Genomic DNA, 18,345 nt, shown 5'->3' with positions numbered 1-18,345 from the left:
TGAAAGTTTCAGGAAGTGAAGAAACTCGAGGCGCTTCTGTTTTTCAACACAAATCACATTTTTACAGTGATGTGCTGAAGAAGTTTGTAGGTCTGTAAACATCACAGGAGTCTGATCTAAGACGAGAGAAAGTGTTTGTTTTCTCAAGGATCACATCCCATCAGAACTCAAATCAAAGGTAAAGCTCACTTCCGATTCATGACAGTCAGATGTGTGCAAATGTCAATTGTGTGTTAAAGTCAATATGAACAGGTTTATTTCGCACAATAATCACCATTAAACATCTGAATGATGTTCTATAATAGAGCAACAGTGGATAAGAACATTAAACAAATCTGATATTGTGTAAATAAATTATCTGCTCATAAAGTTCCACAAACCTGACATAAATAGCATTATTTTCAACAGTTAAAAAGACGACAAAAACACCTTTCACAATTTACAGAATTTACATTTCACATTTGCATTTGGCTTCAAAGGTGAAAATGGTTGAGTTCCTGTTTTGTGTTTTGAAACACGCACGCACGCGCGCGCACGCACAAACACACACACGCATGTTGGGTTTCCATGTTTTATGGGGACATTCCATAGACGCAATGGTTTTTATACTGTACAAACTGTATATCATATTCCCTACCCCTAACAATCACACACAACTGTCTGCTCTTTTACATTTTCACAAAAGTTCATTCTGTATGATTTATAAGCTTGTTTCCTCATGGGGACCAAAAAATGTCCCCACAAGGACAAGGATTTTGGATATTGCCATCTTTGTGGGGACATTTTGTCCCCATACCGTAGGGTTTACCCTTCCCACACACACACACACACTTCCTATTAAATGTGGATTACATATATATAGAGAAAAGCACATTGTTTTGCTCTTTGAGTTTGACATACAGTCATTAAAGGGATACTTCACCCAAAAAAGAAAGTTCTGTCATCATTTATTCACCTTCGAGTTGTGCCAAATGTGTCTAAATGTCTTTGTTCTGATGAACACAGAGAAAGATATAATGGAATAATGCTTATAACCAAACAGATCTCAACACCCATTGACTCCCATAGTAGGAAAAAACCAATGGTAGTCAAAGGGCCCCAGAACTGTTTGCTGTGCTACATTCTTCAAAATATCTTCTTTTGTGTTCAACAGAACAAAACAAAATGATAAAGTACTTTTTCCTACTATGGGAGTCAATGGGTGTTGAGATCTGTTTGGTCATAAGCATTCTTCCAAATATCTTTCTCTGTGTTCATCAGAACAAAGACATTTATACACATTTGGAACAACTGGAAGGTGAGTAAACGATGACAGAATTTTCTTTTTTAGGTGAAGTATCCTTTAAAGTCATTATTCTCCTCCTCAGGGTGTTTATGAGCGGGATCGAGGGCCATCATGAGTCGTCCGCCCTCCATGCAGTCTCAGATGTGTGGCCCCTGGGAATTGAAGGAACGTTTGGGGACCGGAGGATTCGGGAATGTCACACTCTGGCAAAATAAGGTAGCGGGATGTTGTTTGTTTTATGTTGTTGTATCTTAACCAACACACATTCAAGCACATCACATCCATGAACTCAAACCCTGAACATTCTCCGGTCTGGATCCTCAAGGTTTCATTTGATACATTATATTGGGAACTCCACATTTAAAAATATGTTAAAGAATACCACCTCTCAGAGGATGTTCATTTATGTTCTGCTCGGCTATATGATGTCACAGTGTCATGGTCAGTGGTTTCTTTTAATAGAGTCACGGCTCTCGTGTGACACACCCATCCTGCCATCTCAGGAAAGTGTATTAAAAGTCTTAATATAGAAGCACTTCAGGTTCCCACCGTTAATGTTTAACAATGAAAAGTGTTCAAGTGAGGAGGAAAAGCATCTACCTGCTGAACTCTGACCCCTGTGTCACTGACATCCTCCTGTGTGACCTCACTATCAGTCACTGCCTGTGACACACACACACACACACACGCACACACACACACACACACACACACACACACACACACACATTCTTACAGAGATTTATTAACTGTGACATTTATGCCTTCTAAAGAATGCTTGAGTGGATTAAACATGAAAGTCTTTACAATGCTTATTTTTCCATGAAATATTTCAGTGTTTATTGTAAATAGTTTATCAATGTGGGTCGTGCTCTTTTTTAAAACCGTGTGCCCTCATAATCCTCAGTTAAAATCTGAAAATGCACTTCCGTCCTGTAGTGTCTATCTATCTAAATAAGGCATGTTAGACCGTAGATGTAAATAACTAGATGCCGCATTCAAGTGCTCCAGGCACGTAGACGTGTCCGCCATCTTGGAACGGTCCACTGACGTCACTCACAGTTGACTAGAATGACCCAACAATGCGCAGACATGGCTGTGAAAACCACAGGGATTTTAATTCCCGAAAAATGGGATAACCTTTCGTTGTTTGTCATGTGTTAGTGCAGCAGAAATAATGTTTGAGTTTGTGACCAAAAAAGGACACGGTTTTGGGGAGACGACAAACTTTGTAGGATTTCTGTGAATTAAAATGCACAAACCTGAAGCGATAATACCCAACGAATGAAGAAGGGATGCCTCTTCATAGAACATAAAACGGTTGCTTCGTTTTAATTTTCACGTGTCCATTCATGAGGAATATGTACTGTTATGGATGTGACAATCCTGAAAATAGCACTAAATCATGCACTAAAAATAAAACAAATGCTATAAATGCTTGAAGAGAGACCTCACATGAGTATTTGATCCATCAAATGTGGATATCTGCGCTGTTAGTATAGTAAAAACCTTTGGTAAAACCATTTTTTCATGAATTTGATATTTATGACCATATAAATTCTTGCGTGATGGCTGTATTCTCTATCTATAGATCTGTCTGTGTCTGTATCATATCCAGTACATGATGTGTTCAGATTCACACACACCCTGCCACTCACTCTCAGATGGTCAGTGATGACATCACATCCTGTCATTGGGGTGTTGGCACCTGGGTTTCGGAGAAGCGGATGTTGATAGCCAGTCAGAAACCAGCGTGGAAATCCTGTGTGGACATAATGTGTGCGTGATCCGTGTCTGAATTGAAGGACATTGTTGTTGGGTCATTCTCAAAAAACGGTGACTTTCTGACTTCAATAAATGTAATTCAGTTTTCATTGATGATTAGTATTCACCGGTGTGATTACATTGTTACCAATAATATTGGGCAGCTTGAATTATAATAATTTTATTTGAATTAATATTTGAATAGAGTTTTCTGTCATTGGTGTAACACCAGGGACAATCACACCAGCAACAAATTCCCATGAAAGGCTCATTTTCCAAAATGATGGCTAAGTCACCTCAAAACTAGCATGATGAGGCACAGTAAAATCTATACATTATACCGATAAACATGTTTTTTTCCATTAAAAATCCTTCATAATGACACCAAGCAACACAAACCAAAGCAATACCAATGACGCTTAAAAAAAACCCCGACATTTTAAACTAAATTTTGAACTTATATTAAGGAAAGGGACACTCACCATGTGTGTGCTTGAACAGAGCATCTTCTTTGTTGACCTTTGACCTTGTAAATACTTACTTACATATTTGTATTCTTACAAAATAATATTTTCTGTCACCAATAACACCAATGACACAAAATCAAAGGACAGATATATTTTAAATGATTTATATTAATAAAAAGTTATTTTGGTTTGCATATTTATGCATTTATTAGGCCATATACTTGTGTTTGATTGGTTAACTTAACTAAAAAATAAATGAAAAGGAAATGTTTATACACCATACAAAAGAGTTAAACATAGGGAGGGGGACATGTGTTTTTTCCAGTGAAAATGAATTCAAATTCATTTAGAAAAAGATGTACAAAACTATAAAGACTTAAATAACAATCATCATTATAAAAAGGCGCTGAGTTGCGTATTACAGTATTATGCTAGTAAAGTGTATGGACGGGTTTGTGACCATATTTTGAAAATGACCCTGTTCTCTTTTGCACAACTGTGGTGTGGCCGCTTGATGTGTGAAGTAAAACATGGCTCTTGATGCAGAACCACTTTTACAAACGGACGCACCCCACACTGACATGATGTCATCAAGATTGATATGTGCCATGATGATTGCTTACTCACGACAATGCAACCTCTCTCTCTCTCTATTCCTCAATTCCTGGTTATGTCACCTGTTGTCATCATTTGTTTAAAAGAAATGATGTAAAGGAAGTTTAATAGGAAACGGGCGAGATTAAAAGTGCCAGTGTTCTGCATCATGTGACACAATCAGTACAAACAGCAACTTGTGTGTTTTGACAGGACACTAGTGATCAGATCGCCATCAAACAGTGTCGGCAGGAACTCAGTGCCAAAAACAAGGGCAGATGGAGTTTAGAGATACAGATCATGAAGAGGTGAATATAAATCTCATCCAACATGCTTTCTGTTCTTCTGCAAGATGTTCAGGTCACACAGCAGGTGCACACTGAATCATTTGATCGCTGAATCATTTGGCTCTCTAAAACACAACAGACATGAGATGGGAAATACGCGGTGAAGGGATGTACTGTATGCTGTGGCGTGTGAGGCACTTTGGTCCTTGTTGGACAATATTCGTTTCGTTTATAGATTTGTTTTCACATCACATGACAGCTGTTTTTCTTAAAGACGTCGTCATGACAGCGTCACGGAGAAACTGCTCTTGTTTTAATAGCACTTTTCCATCTTCCACCCACAGAATTAAGTCGATCCTTTCTATGTTTATCATTTTTATGTGAAGTCCATTAGGCGACCACGCACAGCTTTCTATTGTCCTTCGGCTATTTTCGCACGTTTTATGAAGAAAAGCTCTGAGCAAAACAAAGAAGGATGAATTTATGACACCACAGCAGTAAACGTGTGTGGAATATAAAGACCGCGCGCGGCATTAAGAGCTTTCTCTGTTTGTCACAACACCTTCGCCATCTTTATATATTTGTATGTGAGCAAATGCATCTGTGGACGTTTCTGTTCTGACGATGCTTTCGGAGATATTGTGTCGGGAAATGATTTTGGTTTACTTAAAAATACACCGTAGAGTTAAATACGATCGCATCTTTTGATAACGTGTGCACCATGATATAGGGATTGTATCGGGAGACAGCTTTGTGTTAGTCGTTTGCAAGTGTTTCAGTGATTTTATACTAATTAAATGTTGGGAGACACATCATCACCATCTATATTCAACTCATCTCAATGTGTCAAATGTGTCAGTCAGTTGTTCTTAAAGGGACAGTTCGCCCCAAAATCACTCACTCACCCTCAGATAAATGTCTTCGTTCTGCTGAACACAAATGGAGATATTTGGAAGAATGTCGGTAACCAAACAGATCTCGTCCCCCATTCACTGCCATAGTAGGGAAAATAAACACTATGGGAGTCGATGGGGGATGAGATCTGTTTGGTTACCGACATTCTTCCAAATATCTTCCCTTGTGTTACTAGAACAAAGACATTTATACAGGTTTGGAACAATCTGGGGGTGAGTAAATGATGACAGAATTTTCATTTTTGAGTGAACTGTCACTTTAAGATGTGGAATAAAGGGTTTTGTGTAGAGCTACAATGTGATTGTTCAGTGTGACATTGTGAGCGCTTCAGTGTTACCCAGCAGTAGTTGTGTGTCGCGAGAAGGCATGTTGTTCGTCTGAGATTTATAGCCGTCTGTCCCCAGACATGGTCACAACCACAAAAACACTAAAAACACAACCACGGCAACTTGTTATTTCAAACAGTAATCATCTCTCTACATTTCTCTGCTAAGAAGAAAAGACCAAATTGGCAGAATCTCAAAAACGCAGTATTTACATCAGAATAACATCATTCGTGGCCTTTCTAGACTTAATCGGATCATTTTAACTTCACTTTTAGTTTCATACCGCTGCAGAATCCCTCGACACTTTTACTATAATAACGCCATTGTTTGTTCTCATAAGGGATGTGGGTGAAATAGTACAAGTGTGTTTTAATAGACACATGTTCACAGTTGAGTTTCATTCCAGTGGACGTGACGTCTCTGACATTGGTCATGAATTAATGCGTGTTGTTATAGCGATGACCTCTTCATCGTTGCCCAAGCTCAGTTATTTCACACATGATCGTAGGCGTGAAGTTATTCTGTTATGGTGCCTGCTTTTATTTCTCTCCGTTTCTTTTATTATTTAATTAACTTTTTATGAACAAACTTGCATGAGACAGATTTGTTGAGAAACATGTCGGGTTACGAGCAGAAACGTGTACGCTGAGTTCTGTGTTTTCATGATGAAAGGTTGAATCACATGAATGTTGTGGCAGCGAGAGACGTTCCAGAAGAACTCCAGAAACTGGCCACGAATGATCTTCCATTACTGGCTATGGAGTACTGTCAGGGCGGAGACCTACGCAAGGTACATCACTTACACGGAAAGAACGCCTGTGATATTTGTATGTGCCATTTCGACATGTCCATGCATTAGACATGATATTCTTTAAAGAAGCATGAATATGATACATTCACCCCAGTGTTTCCATCCAATCCATCAGTGATTCTTCTTATATGATGAAACTCACAGTGTTTTGTGTTCGTACAGTATCTGAATCTCCTGGAGAACTGCTGTGGGATGAGAGAGACCGCTGTACTGACACTCATTCAGGACATATGTGAGGACACGCACACACACACACACGCACGCACGCACGCACATGCATGTTGGGTTTCCATGTTTTATGGGGACATTCCATAGACACAATGGTTTTTATACTGTACAAACTGTATCTCATATTCCCTACCCCTAACAATCACACACAACTGTCTGCTCTTTTACATTTTCACAAAAGTTCATTCTGTATGATTTATATTGGGGATTTATCCCCATACCGTAGGATTTACCCTTCCCACACACACAAACACACAAACACAAGCGCATACAAAAACACACACACAAACACGCACACAGACACACACACACACACACACACGCGCGCACATTTTAATATTTTATTTGAGTCCGCTTAAAGGAAATCATTTACAGGGACAAAAATATTTATAGATACAGATAAATGCATATCCACTCAATCATGGACCAGTGTTATACAACAAATATTGTTGCAATGAGACACATAATCCACAATAGTTGCCACAGCATCTTATCTGAATCTATTGCATTAACGATGGCAATTACAACGGGTGTGCGGCGTGCCAGCAGCAAGAGTTCAGCTGCTTCACACACGCACATGCACACGCGCAGGCACACGCGCATGCACGCACGCACACACACACATACAGACACACGCATGCACACACACACACACACACACGCACACACACACACGCGCACACAAACACACACGCACACAGACACACACAAACACACGCACACACACACATACAGACACACACATGCACACACACACACACACAAACACACACACACACACACAAACAGACACACACATGCACACAAACACACACACACACGCGCACGCAAACACACGCGCACACAAACACACACACACAAGTTTCAAAATTCTACTGTAGAACATTAAATTCATCAACAAATCAAAAAGGAACTTTGTTTCTGAAACACATTTATGAGAGTCATGTGTTGAGAGCTGGACGGGGTGACCTGATTGATCATCGCCGGATTAAAGAATACAGGACAAGATATTGAGGTGTTACTGGATACATCACAACATACAACGATAAAAAAACATACAGTGAGAAAACATGAACGCACAATCTCTAATGTCTAAAATCCTTAATCAAGACATATTTACCTGAGAAGAAAAATGACATAAGATACTATTCCTTTAATATAAGATATTAAAGGAATAGTTCACCTTTACCATCATTAAACCTGCGTGATTTTCTTTCTTCTGCAAAACACAAAAGAGGATATTTTGGAAAAATGTTGGTAAGCAAAAAGTGTTGGTTCCCCTTGACTTCTATTGTGTGGACACGAAACTAATGCAAGTCAATGGTGACCAACAGTTTTCGAAACATCTTCTTTTGTGCTCTGCAGAAACTCGTACAGGTTTAAAATGACAAGACGGGCATGTAAATGATGACAAAAGTTTCATTTTGAAGGCGAACCATTCCCTTAAGTACCAAAATGAAGCGAGTTTATACTTAAAGCGAGAGAGAATATCTGCTGGTGGGGTAAGAAAAATGAAACTAGTTGAAGCGCATGTTGATTTAAGATCGTTTAGATATTCGTTTCAGAAAAAAGGCAAAAACACTTGAGTAGTAAGATGATGTTTTGCAGTAAATGGCGTCTGGATGCTGTGTTTGAATTTCTGCTGAATTTGTGTCAGTCTTGTTAATGTCACAGTCTAAATCCAGTTCATAATTTCATCCAGATGTGCTCTTAAACGTGGTGTGAATCATTTGTGTTTTTATGCCAGAAACACACACACACGTAGAGAGAGAGAGTCGAGAGCGTCAGAAAGTGTGCACTTGATAAAGGCTGGAGCAGACAAGCAGACTTTAAGGGAGAATTTCACTTGAACTCATTCCTGAGAGAACCAGTGCCTCACTCTGTGATTTCAGGTGACCTTTGACCCTCTAGTCCATAATCACTATACAGCCATTAAAGTGACCCTTTGGTTGATTCATCACACACACACACACACAGCCCGTTCAGATTTAAAGACACGTCACACACGCTGTTTAATTCAACGTCCTGCTGTGTTCACATCTGAAGTCTCTTCCTGTGAAAGTGAAACTGGATTTAGTCAGCGACCTCATCCTGTGCTGTTTCATCTCAAGGGTCCGTCTTATTCTAGTGAATTCACTCTTGTGAAGCGCTCTCTACAGCAGACGTGTGACGGACGTTCTCTTGGGATTTCACACGGGAAGCCAACAGGACTGATGTCTTTGGCTCTGCTGATGCGTCTCATTTCTTCTGTTCCAGATCCCACACAACTGTTATTGCTCAGAGGTCGCTCTTTCTCTTTTAGTCTCCATGTTTCTTCTAAAATCGTTTAGGAGAAATAAAAAGAGAAAGAAACGAGAGTGTAACTGTGTGAACCCGTGATGAGTCTGGAGGTGTAAATGAATGTAGATTGTCGAGGTGAAATCATCTGGATTTGAGTCGATGTGATGAGAAATGTTTGAGTTGATGTTGAGATCTTCACTCATATTGTAGTTTGATTGCAGACGAGAGAAATCTGAGCTCAGTTTGACACATTGATGACATCTCTTCTCAAACTCTCACAACTCTTTTTCTCAGGAGAAATATCTGAGACGCACATGAGACTTAAAGTGACAGTTCACCCAAAAATGAAAATTCTGTCATCATTCACTCAGCCTCGTGTCGTTTAATACCTGTATAAATCACTTTGCTCTGATGAACACAGAGAAAGATATTTGTAAGAATGTTAGCAATTTTCAGTTCTGTGACATCATTGACTGCCATAGTAGGAAGAATTAAATGGTGGTCAAAGGTGCCCCAGAACGGTTTGTGTTCCTAAATTCTTCGAAATATCTCACTTTGTGTTCAACAGAACAACAGACTATACAATATTTTTATCCTACTATGGTGGATGATGTCACAGAACTGAACTGATTGCTAACATTCTTACAAATATCTTTCTTTCTGTTTAACAGAACAAATACATTTATGTAGGTTTGAAACTACCTGAGGGTGAGTAAATGATGACAGAATATTTTAATTTTGGGTGAACTGTCACTTTAAGAACAAGTTTCTATTTGCTCTCCATTTAATCTCATTGACGTCTTAGGAATTGAGATGTTAAAGAGATCTCATCTGTGGGTTCACCGCTGTGGCGCTGATAATAATTGATGATCATTTAATAATCCGTATGTGAGAGGATAATAGAGAAATCTCTTTCTCTCCTCAGCCTCGGCGCTCACGTACCTTCATGGGATGAGAATTATTCATCGAGACCTTAAACCAGAAAACATCGTCCTTCAGCAGGGAGAGAAGCGGGTGAGAACCGACACATTATAATAAAACTCTGACACTGATACTGCACATCATGTAGGAAACACATTTCCCTTAAATGTTTGTGTTTTTATCATATTTTCTTTATGGTTTGCGTGTAGTCATTTGATCTCCCAATGCAGAATATTCTCCCCAGAACATGGCGGTTTCATCTTTCCTCGTTGCTTTATGTGTAATGTGGATGAGCGTTTCTTTGAATCTCTTGTAGTTGGTTCATAAGATCATAGATCTGGGATACGCTAAAGAGTTGGATCAGAGCAGTCTCTGTACGTCTTTCGTCGGGACGCTGCAGTATTTGGTCAGTACACGAGCGGACGTTACATGTCTCTCTTCTCTCGGCTGTTTTTCAGTGTTTCTCTCTCTCTCCGTGTCTCTTAAAGGCTCCTGAGCTGTTGGAACAGCAGAAATACACGGGCGCTGTGGATTACTGGAGCTTTGGGACGCTGGTGTTTGAGTGTATCACAGGATTCAGACCCTTTCTGCCAACCTGGCAACCCGTTCAGTGGTACATCCATCACATTTATCACGTCACATTAAGATCATTCGTGTGTTTGCGTTAAGATAAGAACGGAAGAAATGGTTTTTAATTTGGGTTTGGTGAATATGCAGCAGGGCTGGTGTTCTGTGTTTGATTTGGCTGAACGATACATTCTGTGTTTTTATTCATCTGTCAGCGTGATGTGAAAGAAAAGACGCCGGGGTCCTGATAAACAACCGTAAACCTTTGTTCTTACATGTAAAGACAACAGTAATGTTGTTTTTTTAAAGCTTGCCTTGCTGTGATTGGCTGTGCTCCAGTATTCTCTGTTAGTAAAATATTGTTTGGAAAACTCAGACTGACGCCAGCGCTGATGGGTGTTCTGCAAAATAAACCCAGCTCCATTTGAACTCCTCACCCCTCTCTCTCTCTCGCCCTCTCTCTTCAGGCACAGCAAGGTGTCAAAGAAACACGAGAGAGACATTGTGGTTTATGAGGACCTGATGGGAGAGGTTAGATACTCTGAACATCTGCCTCATCCACACAATCTCAACAAGTGAGTCAGGTGTCCGTGTCATTACAGCTTACAGGAAAGATGTGGGAGTTTGCTGTGTTTCTCTGTGATTTAGTTGTTTTTCTATCTGAGTTTGTTGTGTTTGTGTTCAATGTGAAAGTCTGTTAAAGCGGTCCCTATGTTTTACTCAACCTCAAGGCATCCTGACTGAATATGGTTTTCTTCTTGAAGAATAATGCAGTCGGAGTTATATTACCACCACGTATCATTTTGCTTCCAGAATGGGAGCGTACGGGTGTTGATTTTTTGAAGCTCCAAAAAGTGCATCCATCGATCACAGAACTGCTCAACACGGCTCCGTGGTCTTAACCAAGGTCTTCTGAAGTGAATCCATGCGTTTGTTTAAGAGAAATTTCCATATTGACCGCGCTATTAACGTTGACCTCTAGCTTCCGTTATCCCTCTGCTGCGTGTGAACCTGAGGCTTGTTTTTACGGCAAATGACGGTGATGAAAGCTCCCGCCAGAGTAGACGCTATCCTATTGGCTGAAAAGTTCGTCACCAGAACTTGCGACACGCCTGGTAGGGTTGCGCAGTAAACCGGTACTGGAAATTTACGGGTACATGTTAGATTTCAAACGGTTCAATACCAGAATTTTGCTCGTTTCGGTACTTAAAACGCTGCTGTTCCAAAGTTCACCGCTATGCAGCAGTATGCCACAGAACTGACGCAGGAGCGGCAACATAGAAGAACAAGATGAATCGCTCTACAAGCACTTTTGCGACCATTTAAACTGAGACACCATGAGTGATTTATTACAAATTCGGCTCTTTCTACTTTTGCTGAGAGATCTTTAGATTGTTTTACAGTGTAACGTATATTCTACATGCTGTGTATATAAAGTTATCTCTGTTCCAGACATCTGTTATTCTACTCATCATCATGAAGTTCTCTTTCGCGTCTTGTATATGTTCTTATAAAGTCAAATACACACGCTGTTATGTCAAAAACACAAAAGGTTCACAGAAAGTACAGTCCGTTGTGTTTGAAATGTATATCCGCATCAAAAAAAGAATTTGCCTTAAAGTGACAGTAACCTAATACAGCTGTGTCATATATTAAAGAGAAAATTAAACTTTGTAGCATTATTTTTTTTGTAGAATATGTCTTTAAGTCATTGCATATTTATTTTATACTTTGAAGAATGTGCAGTGTTTTATTTGTATTGATCATTCAGTTTTCATCTTGAATGCTACTGTTAAATAGACCTACTTGAAACATTTAATTGTTGTTCAAAATTTAATTGTTCATATTTGTGGGATTATGATGATAAGTCTATATAACCAAAGCATTTTCAGTAATAAAGTGTAAAAATAAAATGGTGCTATATAAAATATAAAAATAATATATAAAATATGCATTACAGCAGTTTCATGCAGTCTTCTTAATATGTTTTCAAATCATTTATTTTGGGGCTGGTTATTCATCACCTATGGTACCGATGCGGTACCAATATTACCGGTATTAGATTCTGGTACCGTACCGAAGCAAAAAAAATCGGTATCGAGCCAACACTACGCCTGCGTCATTTGCCGGAAAACAAGCCTCTGGTTCACGCACATTCGAGAGATGACAGAAGCGAGACATCATAATAGCGCTGCCAATATGGATATTTCTCTTAAAGATGTAACACACTCATATTAGTCTCATATTAATCTTGAGTGCCTATACAATAGTGTTGCATACGTACGTCGTATCTTCGAAGAGTATTTAGTTTGATCAAATTTATAAAAGAGAGATACAGCTGTACGATTATTTCCGGAAAAACACGACAATGTAATGTGATGACACTACACATCATCACGTTAATCCCTTCGTGTTTTGTACATTATGCACGTACATGATTGCCATCAAAACATAGACGTATGACTTAGTTTGACTTACCGCGTGCAGTTCATGTCCAGCATCTTTTAGCACTGGGACCGCTCCATCTATCAGTCTCAAACCATCTCCAATGCAGTGAACAAACAGACACACCTAAACTTCACTATCGCAAGAGTAACGAGTCCAATCTTGACGCAGCGCACACAATCTTGATGGTAAGCGGGTCTCGCTCGTCGATTGGCTCGTGGGCGGGCTTTTTCTTTCGCCTTCTCGGGAGAATGGACAATAAAAGGACTAGGATCCCTGTCATCACATTAGAATTAGAAAAAACTTTCTGAAACAAGTTGGAGTGCTGGGAGAGTGTATCAAGCACAGAAATACTTGTTTTTTAACAAATTGACCATGTTAAGCATGAGAAGCCAGCACGTGTAAAGAAGTCAGAATGCATGACATGCATGATAGCTGCGCCTTAAACAAACGCATGGATTCGCTTCAGAAGACCTTTGTTAAGACCACGGAGCCGTGTCGAGCAGTTCTTTAATCGATGGGTGCACTTTTTGGAGCTTCAAAAAATCAACACACATTCACTCCCATTCTACCGCTTGGAAGCAAAATGATACGTGGTGTTATAACTCCGACTGCATTATTATAAAACCATATTCAGTCAGGATGCCTTGAGGTTGAGTAAAACATGGGGAAATTTTGATTTGGTGGTGAAATATCACTTTAATGCAGTGGTTCTCAAACTGGGGGGTCCGAGATGGATCTGGGGGGCCATAGATTTTGTGGCATTTTATAAAATATAGAAATGTATCATGAATAGGGTAGATGCACACGGGACGATGACGTACTTCCTCTAAAATCTCAGCCAGCTAGGTCACGTCCGTTCTCATAGCACTAAGGGGATTTTTCATCAAGTGAGAACAATGTGTTTGGTAAGAAAACGTTCACATTTTGGCGAACCGACAACACGACGGGTGAGCAGTGTTAAGTGTCTCTGTGATCATGCCTCTTTTTTCATATTTGTTGATGTACCTTGAAACGGGTCTCCTGAAGCGCTTCTTCTTTTTGGTTGTTGACGTATGGCGAAGTGTTTGAATAATTAGGCTCACGTTGTTGATTGTAATCCTACGTGCTTCCTGAAGCCAAACGCCATTGTTCCCTATGGCGCCGGATTTTAACGGAAGGACGTCATCGCTCCGTGTGCATATACCCCATTCTATGCGATCAAACATCAGAAAAATAAGAATAGATGCTCCAACATTGTATAACTGAATATGTTTTTGGTTCAATTAAAATGTTAAGATCTTTCATCAGATCAGATCTTTGTTTTTAAATATACCCAAAATAATGCCCACACATCCTCATCATTACCTCAAATGGACAAACAAAAACAAATCTGCTTGTGTGCGTGCGTGTGTGTCTGTTTCAGACTGTTAGCCGGTGAACTGGAGCGCTGGTTACAACTGATGCTCCGATGGTCACCTAAAGAGAGAGGTAAAGATCTGAAACAACAGAGCAGAGAGAGTCAAGACGCACCTAAAGAGCCGGAGGAGGACAGTAAAGAAACCTCAGACACAGGAAGAGACCCTCCGAAGGGAACCTGTTTCTGTTTTGATGAATTGAGAAGCATTCTCAATCTGAAGGTATGTCACAGAAAACCTCAAGAAACGTGTCAATCGATGATGTCATCGCTGATCCACCCGTGTGTCCGTCTCTTCAGCTGGTGCACGTGTTGAACATGACCACCTCTGAAATATTCACCTACACCGTACAGCCGGATGATGATGTGGCGTCCCTCCAGGAGCGAATCGCACAGGACACTCGCATCCTTCCGGCCAATCAGGAGCTGCTCCTGGAGGCGGGACTTGCCCTCGAGCCGCACAATAACATCATGCAGTGTGCCATCGATTATAGCGTATGTTTTTGCTTTAAACCATAGTTATTGTAGTTTTGATCTGATCTGATCTGATCTGATCTGATCTTATCATCATCTCATCTCATCTCATCTCTGATGTGATGTGATCTGATCTGATCTTTATTTTATTATTTCATTTGATTATTTATTTTATTTTTAGAATTTTTGTTTTTATGTTTCTTTTATGTTTATATTCGTTATTAGCAATTTTGCTGTATGCTTTTTTCACTTTATAATTGATTTGTTGATTTTGTTACTTTATCAGATTAATTAATTTTTATTTGAGTTTTATTGTAGTTTTGGTTTATTATTATAATTTTAGAGGTTTAAACTTATATCAGTTTATTTTTGAGGCAAGATTTCAAATTTTCATTTAGTTGAAGTTTTTCTAATAATTTTTAGGTCAATATTCGATTTGATTTCGATGAACAGAAACCTTTTAGTAAACTAAAGTAACCTTGATTTAAACGTGAAACGTGTTCAAACGGTTCCGCCAGGCCGTGAATGATGAGATTGTGTCGTGTTTGTCAGATGTTGGACATGCGGCGAGCCGAAGAGCCGCTGGTTTTTCTCTTTGATCGTTCCTGCAGCAGTTATGAGCCGCAGTTCAGTCCCAGAGTCCTGCCGGAAAACATCCGATTCATTCGTGAGTGTTTGCAACGTTCTATGACATTTCTGAGTCTTTGTTCTTCTAAGATGAGACATAAGTTTCCCTTTGCTCTCCATCCATTCTCAGAAATCATTGAGGTCTCGTGAGCGATTCGTGTAAACTGTAAAAATGAAGTTTGTATAGTGAACGGGTCTGTCATTGTGTCATTTAGAGAACGACAGCAAGCGCACGCTAGCATACGGCTCTCAGAGACGCACGTTGGGTCAAGCGTGGCACACCATCCGCTCGCTCAGAGAAGACTGGCAGAGACTTCAGCAGGGACAGAAAGTGGCCATGTGAGACACGTCAGAACGCTTCCTGTGTGTTTTGGGAGGAATGTCTTCGCTGTAACAAGCCTGACAGTCACGGGTTTGTTCTGTGTGTTCCAGAATGAGTCTTCTCAGACACAATGGAACGCTGTCGAAGCAGAAGAATGAGATGGTGTCCATGCATCAGAGACTTAAAGCCACGCTGGAGTTCTTCAGCACCAGCTTACACATCGACATCGATAAATACCAGGAACAGAGAGCTTCAGGGATCGGTAAAACACGCATTCAAAACTATTTCACAGGTTTCACAGTCACTTTCGGATCGCTCGTCACGTTGGAAATGAAAGCGCAGGTTTAGCGCTTTGCATTGTGGGACGCCGTGACATTTTGGTTGTGTGTTACAGACACTCAATCCTGCATTTAGTGTTGAAAGGAATAAACGCTGATCTGATGTGTGTTGATGTTTCAGCGTCTGAAAAACTGTTGAGTGTCTGGCGTGAGATGGAACAAACTGCTCTCAACTGCGGACAGGTAAGCGTGTCACGCACATGTGATGTCATGCGTGATCACAGTCTTGGAGTTAAGTGTCTCTGCTGTGTGTGTGTGTGTGTGTGTGTGTGTGTGTGTGTGCGTGTCAGACGGAGGATGTGAATAAGTTGGAAGAGGAGATGATGAGCCTACAGACAGACATCGTGGAAATCCAGAGACAGCCGTGGAGGAACGGAGAGGCTTTAGAGACACTGTAAGGATCAATCACAGATGGGATGAATCAATCGTATGTTGCGTTGATGAAGAACTCACACTCGCCTCTGTTGTGTTGTGTTGTGTTGTGCAGTGAAGTGAAAGCGATGGATTCGTTCCGGAAGCTGCGAGAGAAGCCCAGAGGTAAGAGACGGAGTCCGGATCTTCCGTGGTGAGATGTGTGTGACGTGTGTTCTGACGGTCTCTGATGTTTGTTTCCAGAGCAGAGATGCGTTGGCGACTGTCAGGAGGTCATTAAACTGGTGGTTCAAGCCATTCAGTTTTATGAGAAGAAGTTACGGGACTTTTACACACACCTGAGGTTCACTTCTGTGTCTTATTCCAGCAGATATCTCTTTAGAAAAGGTTGTAGATCAGCGCTCATGTGTTCGTGTGTGTGTGCGCAGTAAGACGATGGTGTGTCGTCAGAAGGTTCTGGAGTTGTTGCCGTGTGTGGAGGGGATGGTGAGTGCCATGGCTGAAAGCGAGAATCAACTTCTTCATCTACAGGAGAAGAGACAGAAGGAGCTGTGGAACCTGCTCAAAGTGGCCTGTGTAAGACACACACAGCACAAGATACTGTTTCCCACAATGCTTTGTGCTTAATAATGATCCTCGATGTCCAGTTAAACTGACTCATTGAGATCAGATATCTGCAGTTTGATATACAAACGGGTGGGCACTACATAGTGTATACTGAGCAGCGTGCGGTGTGTTGTGTGTTTTGTATAGAGTAAAGTTCGTAGTCCAGTGAGCGGCAGTCCAGACGGAGGTCGAACGCCACCGGGACCTCTGTCCAACAGACCGCCACATCCCAGCAGCCTCTTCTCTCTGCCCCAGACGTGAGTCTAACCATCACATCACACCTCTGACAACAGAGCTGAAATCTGCTGATCATTTATTAAATATTCGTTTTTGTTGTTCAATTTCATTCTAAAATGAAACGCCTCAGTCGCGTGACACCTGATTACTGTGTACCAGGATGCAGTTAACCTGACTTTGCATGTTTCCATCACGTGTGTGCGTGTGCGTGTGTGTGTGCGTGTGTGTGTGCGTGTGTGTGTGTGTAGAGACGAGTCTCATCTTGCGATTGAGGAGAGCAAGTCGTTTGAGAATCGTCTGCAGAGTTTAGTACAAGAAACCATTCAGGAGACTGAGACCAGCATGCAGGTAACACACACACACTCGTCTGGTTTATTATCTCCGTGGGGACAGTCCATAGGCATAATGATTTTTATACTGCACAAACTGTATATTCTATCCCCTAAACCTAAAGATCATAAAACACTTTTTGTATTTTAAAAAAATATCATTAAGCTTTTTCTCCATTTTGGTCCCCATGAGTTTGTTTGCATTCAGGTTTAGGTCCCCACCGGGATATAAAAACCATATTCATGATCATTGCTGACGTGTGTCTTTGATTCTTCTGTCAGATGTTGAGGCAGTGGAGCTGGTTGAATGGAGGACAGGATCTGTCTTGATTCAGCTCAGGTGTGACTGTTGTGCGCGTGCGGACACGTGATGCTCTGCTGGCGCCTGCTGGAGGATTCATGACACTGCAGACGATGCTGACTGTTATTCTACTGGAGTTCCTCTCTTTTCTTCGAGCATCATTTCTTGACCAGTTTATTTTAGTGTGAAATTAGCACTGCGTTCACAGGTCATGAGTTTGATTCCCAGAGAAAATAAATGAACTGTAAGGTGTTTTGGATAAAAGCGTCTGCTAAATGAATAATGTTCAATCTGTGCTGAACAGATATACAGTTCATGAATCAGAAGTTATTTCAGCCAAAAACAGCGCAATGTTTTATCTGTATTGTTCATTTTTCTATTTGTTAGAGATAATCGTATCTATTCTGTATCTTCTCTATTGCCACGATGTACTATCAAACAACGGGTACTGAC

General features: G+C 40.6%; 1 protein-coding gene across 1 annotated transcript; it reads left to right on the top strand.

Moving 5' to 3' along the window:
* ikbkb (inhibitor of nuclear factor kappa B kinase subunit beta) lies at positions 1-18,144 on the top strand. Its single transcript, XM_057356064.1, has 22 exons — positions 1-178; positions 1,368-1,501; positions 4,324-4,418; positions 6,311-6,428; positions 6,612-6,681; positions 9,883-9,971; positions 10,195-10,284; positions 10,367-10,491; positions 10,913-11,020; positions 14,296-14,509; positions 14,587-14,781; positions 15,313-15,427; positions 15,603-15,726; positions 15,820-15,971; positions 16,169-16,230; positions 16,338-16,441; positions 16,535-16,584; positions 16,663-16,762; positions 16,848-16,995; positions 17,173-17,282; positions 17,511-17,610; positions 17,874-18,144. Exons 2-22 carry the CDS (start codon positions 1,397-1,399, stop codon positions 17,919-17,921), a joined length of 2,322 nt encoding a protein of 773 aa, XP_057212047.1. The 5' UTR covers positions 1-178; positions 1,368-1,396; the 3' UTR covers positions 17,922-18,144.
* The last annotated feature ends 201 nt before the right edge of the window (positions 18,145-18,345 follow it).

This window comes from Triplophysa rosa, linkage group LG17 (genome assembly GCF_024868665.1).
Source record: "Triplophysa rosa linkage group LG17, Trosa_1v2, whole genome shotgun sequence".
NCBI lineage: Eukaryota > Metazoa > Chordata > Actinopteri > Cypriniformes > Nemacheilidae > Triplophysa > Triplophysa rosa.
This window is presented reverse-complemented; position numbering and strand designations above follow the sequence as displayed.

Bases quoted from the DNA above. Each gene is read 5' to 3' on its own strand.
- ikbkb (XM_057356064.1), top strand. From the start codon at position 1,397: ATGAGTCGTCCGCCCTCCATGCAGTCTCAGATGTGTGGCCCCTGGGAA. The intron at 6,429-6,611 runs GTACATCACTTA...GTGTTCGTACAG, and splicing joins AGGGCGGAGACCTACGCAAG to TATCTGAATCTCCTGGAGAA. The intron at 17,283-17,510 runs GTGAGTCTAACC...GTGTGTGTGTAG, and splicing joins CTCTTCTCTCTGCCCCAGAC to AGACGAGTCTCATCTTGCGA.